The sequence below is a fragment of the Polistes dominula genome, unplaced genomic scaffold (assembly GCF_049000335.1).
Source record: "Polistes dominula isolate Pdom_NZ unplaced genomic scaffold, Pdom_raw_medaka contig_12, whole genome shotgun sequence".
NCBI lineage: Eukaryota > Metazoa > Arthropoda > Insecta > Hymenoptera > Vespidae > Polistes > Polistes dominula.
Window position 1 is genome coordinate 1,554,218 of NW_028301116.1, and position 8,482 is coordinate 1,562,699.

At 33.5% G+C, this 8,482-nt stretch overlaps 1 protein-coding gene across 1 annotated transcript; it reads left to right on the forward strand.

Moving 5' to 3' along the window:
• The first annotated feature begins 3,861 nt into the window (after window positions 1-3,861).
• On the forward strand, window positions 3,862-4,883 carry LOC107070141 (uncharacterized). The gene has a single exon (XM_015328049.2). It carries the CDS (start codon window positions 3,984-3,986, stop codon window positions 4,881-4,883), a length of 900 nt encoding a protein of 299 aa, XP_015183535.1. The 5' UTR covers window positions 3,862-3,983.
• Window positions 4,884-8,482: the final 3,599 nt, after the last annotated feature.

An 8,482-nucleotide genomic window follows, 5' to 3' on the forward strand; every position in this document is an offset into this window, starting at 1 on the left:
TAAAAGTTCTATTAAAATTAGAAAACGTCGACCTCTTTCAGAATATCGTTTGTTTGTAGGGCAAATAGGAGGATTACCAGTTAGAGGGTGAAAAATGATGAGAAAAGTAATTGTTACTATTCTAAGAGACCGATTATATTTTATCTCTGTCCGAGACTAGAGAAAAAGTTTAATCTCTATGATTAGACATAAGAATGACTTAGGAATCTATTTGAGCCTAGGGCGCTTAAAACACCGCTTTTTGTATTTCCAAAGTCGAATGCATCGGAACATCTAACGATGCACCGGTCAAATATTTTGTTATCTTGCCCATGAACATTTAAAATAACAATTATTTAAAGATTTTAATATTATAATATATTAGTACATTGTAAAATGTTCCTAGACTCGATAGATATTATTAGAAAAAAAAAAAAAAAAAAAAAAAAAATATATATATATATATAGAATATTTTTAAAATAGATATTGTATATTAGAATTATTATATATAATTAAATTTAAACATATATACATTTATAATATTATATTAATTAAATAATAATTTATTATATAATATTATTATATTTGTAATTATAATTTTAAATACATATGTGTATTCTATCTGATGGGGGATTTAAATAAATAAAATTATTAAAACCTCATAAAAATATAATTTATTCTCGGATTATTTCGATCGTGGGTTGTTGGTTACTATATCATTAAAATCACGATAATAATAATAACAAATCACAAAAATATTTTTACAAAAGTTGACACGATTCGTAGAAATAATTAAAAAAAAAAATAAACATTTAAACAAGTAATACGCATGAATCCGACAGATGGAGAAAAATAATTATCTTTGTGTATTCTCAAGAAGAAACGAAAACAAAAAAGTTTTCATTCGTTAAATCCGACACTTTATTAAAACCCGATATAAAAGATAAAACATAGAAAAAAATTGAAGATTTTTCGTATGATGGTAGTGGTGGTGGAGAATAAGAATAGTAGTACATCCCTCATCTTGCCACTCGGACCGGTAGTTAATTTCACGATAATTAACAGCGCGTTGTCAGATGTAGTCAAGTATGCCAATATTCAGGAATATAATTACGGTATAAATTCTTGAGTCAAAGGTTCAAGGTAATAAGGCTATTACGATTGGTCAGAAAAACTTCTTCTTCTTCTTCTTCTTCTTTTGTATATCTTTTAATCTTCTTGTTGTATATCGTTTAAACGTTACTTATATACGTACTTCTATCCTTTTTAAATGGTCCTTCATGCGGGAAGTAAGTATGCGAATTAATGTAGCTGTACCACTGTTCCATTGGTCTTTTTATACATCTCGTTGCGTTTATCGTGATTTTATCGTACTTAAATTGATTTTGATTGTATTTGCTAAGACGACTATTACCAGTGACCATGTCCATTTTTAAACATTGAATTTGATATCTAAAAACAATTCATTTCTAATTTTATTACATCCTGTTAATACCAAACATTCCAAGATATTTATATACGATATAATATCTACGTTAATACTTTTCTATTGAAGTGAAAATTATTCAAAGTATATAATAAAATAATTAACAATACTTAAAGTAACGAAATAAACATTGTTCAATTAGTTAGATACAACACTTTTATTATTAACCAACACTGATACAATTTAGTAGATAAATATATACACTTTTATAATATAATATATTAAACCAAAAACAAAAGTATAAATAAATAAAAAAAACTATATTGCAATTATTATTATCATCATTGCTTTTGAATCTAGTCAAGAAAAAAAAATCCCCCTAGGTTTAAAAGATCAAAAAACCATTCCCTTCCGAAATCAAATGACTACGTCGGCAACGTAAGAAGAAGAAGTGAGACTTCTATCGTATTTATCACAGGACACAGCGAGAGAGAGAGAGAGAGAGACAGATATAGCCTGACTCGAGCCCTTCCAAAAATCGTCCACTGACCCTTCCTGTGCCCCCGACTTTTTCGACAGGGAGAAACAGCACCGAGAAGGATAGAATATAGAGGATAGAGAGTATATACCTGTTCTTGTTCTTTTATATACATTCACATACACACTATCTCAATTCTCAGGTACGTATCACACATTTAAAGGCAACTGGTCGCACGCAGTGTTGTACAATCTTCTTTCCCTCTTCTTTCTTTCTCAGTCCCACTTGGTGGAGCACGCGGCCCAGTAAGCACGCGTACGCTCTCTTCTCTCTCAACCACCACACATATATGTGAATATACATACGTATAGATATGTGTGTTGTGTTCACGTACATACGTACGCACGCACGGCACGGCACGGCACGGCACGCACGTTTCAAGCTTCGAGACTTTACTTTAAGAGATGAGGCCTCGAAGAACGGTGGTGGGGCAAGCAAGCCGCTGGATGGAGGTCGGCATGCGCCACCTAGTTGGGGAGGGGAGGACGGCTCGCGTCACTACTCCCTTCACCCTCCGGGGCCCTACCTTGCAACCCCACCTCTCCCTATCAAATCTTCTCTATCTCTCTTTCCTTCCTTTCTTTCTTCCTTCCTCTGCGACAACCGCCGTCGGCTTTTCGTTTTACTCTTTCTCTTTCTCCCTCTCTCACTCTCTCTCTTTTTCTCTGATGTCTGATGCGTCCGCCACGGATCTCTCTCCACCCTCTCCTTCTTTTGCTTCTCACAAACGCGTCTCGATCTTCTCTCTCCTTCTTTCACTCTTTCAACTTTATCTTTTTCTTTACTCTCTCTCTCGCTCTATCACTCTATCTAACTCTTTCACTCTTATTGCTTCTTTTTCTTCTTTCTCTTTCGTTCCTCTTGACCCATGGACCAGCTTTTCTTTCTCCCGGTAACTGTTCAAATTTCGATCCTCGAGACACAGACCAGCCGCCAGTGGGGATGTTGGTCCCTTCGTACACACTTACATCGCGTCAGTGTCTCTCACGCAACTTTGTTATTGCTTCTGTATTATCACCTAGGTACCAGGGTAGATATACTTTTGACGCTATCAATAGGATGATAACGATGATGATGATAATAATGATTTTATATGCAAATATCACGCCATTTATTCTTTCAGATTAAATTTTAGGATCATTGTATTGGTTTTATTGATAAGCCTAATTTATTGACGTTTATTAATGAAATTGATCTGATTGATTAACGTCGTCCTGTTATTGTTTTAATTCGCATCACCTTCTTTTTAACATTTAACTAATGTTAACTTAACTCAGAGTTAAAGTTAACTAAATATATTGTCTTTGTACACATATTCATACTCGCAATATTCAAAACCATTCAAAACTAAAAAAGGTTTAGGACTTATCGGAACTTGAATATCTACTAAAAAGATAGTAAAATTAGTAGTAAAGGGCACAATTACAGTGAAGATCCTCTGCAAAGAGATGAGAATCTCGGTCGTAGCTGTAGGGTCTTTGGGACCAGTATGGTGGGGGATGGACGGGGTATGAGCAGTGAGGATCGATAGGTAGAGGTAGAGGAAGAGGGGTTTAGGGCCTGAAGTAATGGTGGGGATAGGCGCGTGCCTTTCCGGCTATATAAGACCGAACCCTCCCTGGTAAAGCATTTCGGGAGCCAGAACCGTTCACTGGAGCGTCGAGGGTGCAATTTTTATTCACGTTAACGTTTTTAACAATCTGTTTATAACACGCTTATCAATATACCTTTTTTCCGGTTAACTTTTGATAAAGTGTAAAGACGCTAAATAAACGAAGATAACGAAAAGGGATAGAAAAAATAAGAAAAAGAAAGAGAAAGAGAGAGAGAGAGAGAGAGAAAATACGAACGAAAGATAAGAAGAACTAGAAAAAGAAAGAAAAAGAGAGAAACCGATTGATAAGAAGAGGGTTAGACTTCAAGCGGCAGTCTTGGTTTTCTTACGCCATTACTTGGATACACGTAGAGAAGAGATCGTTCTTCAAGGTCAGCAGGCACGCGCGAGAACTCCTACTTTCGTAGTGGGGGTATCGGATCAGATGACCTTTGTGGGATTAAGGCAGGAGAATTCGAACGTAATGCCCATCATATTGAGCGTGCAGCAACAGCATCATCACAATCACCATGGTCTTGTATCTACCGTAAGACCCATGCAAAATCATCGGAGCAATGTAATTGTTTCGACAAATAGTATGTCAAATAATGATATAAAGAGCTTGCAATTACACTCTTGTAAGAAAACAAAAATTTATGGTCAAACAACGGGTGCTTATGGTACTGTACCTCATCAGCCGGCTTCTGTGGCGAGACGTAACGCACGTGAAAGGAATCGAGTTAAACAGGTGAATAACGGATTTGCCACTTTGAGGCAACATATACCCCAAAACATCGCTCAAGCCTTGGGTGGTAATACAGCTGGGACATATGGTGGTTCTAGAGCAGGTAGCAAGAAGTTATCAAAAGTTGAAACCCTTAGGATGGCAGTAGAATACATAAGGGGTCTTCAACGTCTTTTAGAAGAGAATGATGGTAAGGACATTTCTTCGTCGCTCATCACCCCTTCGCAATCCACTACTTTATCAACGTCACCTACATCCACGTGTATTTCTTCTACCAATGGACTCAATAACGATACCAATCATCGACCTACCGAACTCAGAATATGTGACAATGAATTACAACAACATCACGCTAACCCTACTCTTACATCAGATATTCATATTCATCAGCATCTCGTGCAAAACAATAGTTCGGTTTATGGACCAACATCCTGTTCAGAATCATCGAGTTCACCTACGCCGAGCTTCAACTCAGATTCATCCTCCCCCGGTAGTAAGGGTTACGGAACGTCCACGGGTGATCCTTATGCCTCTCACTATGACGATTACAATTACAACGAGACCCTCCTAGAAATTATATGTAAATGGCAGGAAAGCTAAAACCAACAACGTTTTCCTGATGATACTTCTGTATCGTCTTCAAGGTTGGTGTCATTTAACGATTATTATTGTTATTGGGTTGGCAAGTAAATAATTGTGGATTTTGTCGATAGGTGGCTTTTTAAAATCAATAATGACTTAGTTGCGAACCCAATATTTTTCATTCTATCTATCTATATATTTATTTTATTGTTAGAGCATGCATAACACACACACACACATTTCATTTTATCATATCTTTTAATACATAAAAATAAAAAAAATAATATAAAATCATATTCGTTTGTTATAACGATAAATTTTTGAAATATTTATCATTTCAAAACTTTGTTTCTATTTTCTAAAAAAAAAAAAAAAAAATTATAATAAATCCTCTCACTCTTCTTTTTTTTTATTCGTTGTTTGATATCGGTGTCGTAAATTTTTGATATAAGTATGAACGTTTTTAAAAGAAATCTCAGAATAAAAAATATTACGAGTAAAAAATTGGTGACCTTGCCCTCTCACAATGGTCGTCAGCGAGCCCTTTTGCTAAAGCTTGAACCATTCAAATAGCAGACTCCATTCAAAGGGGGCACCGCATAGAACATGAGAGAGAGAGAGAGAGAGAGAGAGGGAGAGAGAGTGAAAAAAAAGACGCTTTTGTATTACTACTTCTTTTTCCACCTATGTATTACTCATACGCGTGAATTTAGCGTACTTCTTTCGTCGTACACGTGTGCATATATGTGTGTATACACTTACACACACGTTCACATATCAGAGTCGCGTCGTCCTTATTCTCTTATACGTTTTTTCCCCTCCTTCCTCACCTTTTGTCCACGCGCTACCGTTCCATGAACATGATTCGTTCTACATCGAACCTCCTCTCATGCAACCCCCCTCCTCTCATCCCTTGCTACCCCTCAAAATCCTTCTTCAAACGCATTCAATCTTCCTATACTTGTTTTGTTGTTTTTTTTTCTTTTCGTTGTCCTTTTTCTATTTTCTTTTTTTTTTTTTTAATGTTTTTTACTTTTGCTTTTTCTCACTATCATTTTTTTTTCCACCAACTCTCGTGCATATACCGAAAAAAAGTCAAAAATTCGAAAATCGTAGCCACGTGGAAAAATAGAAATTTTTTTTTTTAAAGAATACAACCTACACGTGCACGGGATTTAATTTTTTACAAACTTACTCGGAGATTTAAAATTTGTTTTCCCTCTATTTCTATTAAAAAAAAAATATATCCCTATTCAAAGAAGATTCCAAATTTTATCGAAAATCATTTCATTCGTTACTTTACAACTCCCATTTGTTTCCAAAAAAAAAAAGAAAAAGCTAAAAAATATCTTAAATAAAAAACCTATTCTAGTCGTTATTACATCGTATACCTTTTACTTCTCGAATATTCGATAAAATCTTTTAATCTTGATGGACGTAACTTTTCCTTCAAAAAAAAAAATCCCTTTCTTGAATGGCATAACCTCGCATTCTTTCGGAATTCTTATTTTCTTTTTTTCTTTCGAATCTTTCTTTTTTTCCCTTTAGACGTTGTCGTAGTAAACGTCATAGCTAGTTTCTTCTTTCGAATCTTTTTAATTCCACTACTCCACCCTATAAGTCCCTATATTTCCCCTGCTACCTCCACCCATTTAAAATTTTCTTTTTTTTATTTTCGTACGAAGGAACGAACCAACCCAACCAACCTTTTATTCAAAGGAACGATTTTGTTTAACGCACGTTTAACTTGAATGAATCTCTTTCAGGATACATCATTCCCCCTCTTACCAAATCCCTTCACCCCTCCTCATTCCTATCCTTCCCTACTCAACTTCTGTCGGTTTCTCAAACGGTTTATACTATATATACTCTATCCTTTCCTATTTCTTCCCTCTTTTTACCTTTTTCCTTTTTATTTTCTTCCCTCGTCAGTTTTCCTTTCGCTTATTTCAAACTCCCCTAAAAATACCTTCGTAGTCCTGAAACTTCCCCCTCCCCTCCCAAGGTTTCCCTACGTCTACTTTTCCTTTTCACTCACTACTTTTGTTCCCTTTCCCTCCCAAATCATCATCATCATCATCATCATCATCATCATCATCTTTTACTTCTACTTCTACTTCTACTTCTACTTCTACTTCTACTTTTACTTCTACTTTTACTTCAACTTTTACTATTTATTTCTACTTCTACTTCTATTTCTATTTATTTCAAGACCCTTACTGAGTACTAAAAACTCTAGTGCAACCTGAAAATCATCCAGTATCAATTTTTCTTTTCTTTTATATTTGACCTTATACCTGAAACTTCTATTTCCTTTTTTTTTTGTTCTTTTTTTTATAATCTTCCTTCTTTCATATAAAAAACATTCCTTTCCTATAATAATAATAATAATAATAATAATAATAATAATAACTGACATTTAAATAATATTTTAATATATTGCTGGTTAGGAATTTCTTTTAAAGAATTTATTTCTTGTCACTGACTATTTATAATTGAATTGAAAAGTATAGGAATATAAATATTTTTTTAATAAATTTTCCTTTTTATTACACTTTGAATATTTTTTTGTTCGTATGATAAATAGTATAACAATAATACAAAACAATTTTTACTATTGTAATATTTATTTTCTTTGCATGTTTTCCTTTTAAATAGTGTGATGTGAAAAATAATGATGCATCACGAGTTCACTCGTGATCGGTCAACAAAGTTAAAACGTGATTTTGTGAGCTTGAAATATTTTTGTTGTCTTTTTTTATAACCCCACACTTCCCCCTCACCCTTCCATTTAGTTATTATGATATTATTTTTATATGAATCGTGAAGAAATTGAATTCCTGGACTGACTGGTTGAAACTTGAAACTCACTTTTGGTATCATCCGACTTTCGGGAGACTGATCTAATCGTTGAACTATTCAACCTTTTTCTTTTCTTCTTCTTCGGTCAAACTTCTCTGCGAATGACTGTTTTTTACCTGAAATAGTAGGTGTTAGTTCTCACATGCATTCATTTTTTTTTCTACACAAAACAAATTCATGCAACATTGTTCATTTTATGACAAACTTTTCTATAATTTTTTATTTTTAAGGTTCTTTTTTCTATTATACTAATAAAATGATTATTTCTTTTTGTTACAGAAATAAAAAAGATCGATTGGGATGATTTTGTTAAAAAAAAAAAAAAGGAACAAAACAAAAATCGAGAAGTACGATACAGAAGACAAAGAACAATAACATTTGTTGAAATATCTGTGATACAAGTACAATACCTCTCCTTCTATTTTATGCACATACATGCCTTAACTTGTATTAGTTAATTAAGTTTAAATTTAGAAAAATTGTTTGGGTTTATTGTTCCAATATATTGTAAGATAAATGACGCGTGAATTTTATTAGTATTTTTAAATTGTTTGAATTTTTGACACGTATATCAGGCATAATAACGGTCTGATACTAAAATAGTTGATAACAAATTTTTAACTTATTATATGTGACGATCCTTTTATTTTATTTTTAACTTTAAGTATATTTTTTTGTTTTTCACAAAATTTAACAACAAGGAGATTTATTTAGATGATAGTAGAAATTTTATATTAAAAAAAAAACAAAACAAA

Bases quoted from the DNA above. Each gene is read 5' to 3' on its own strand.
- LOC107070141 (XM_015328049.2), top strand. From the start codon at position 3,984: ATGACCTTTGTGGGATTAAGGCAGGAGAATTCGAACGTAATGCCCATC.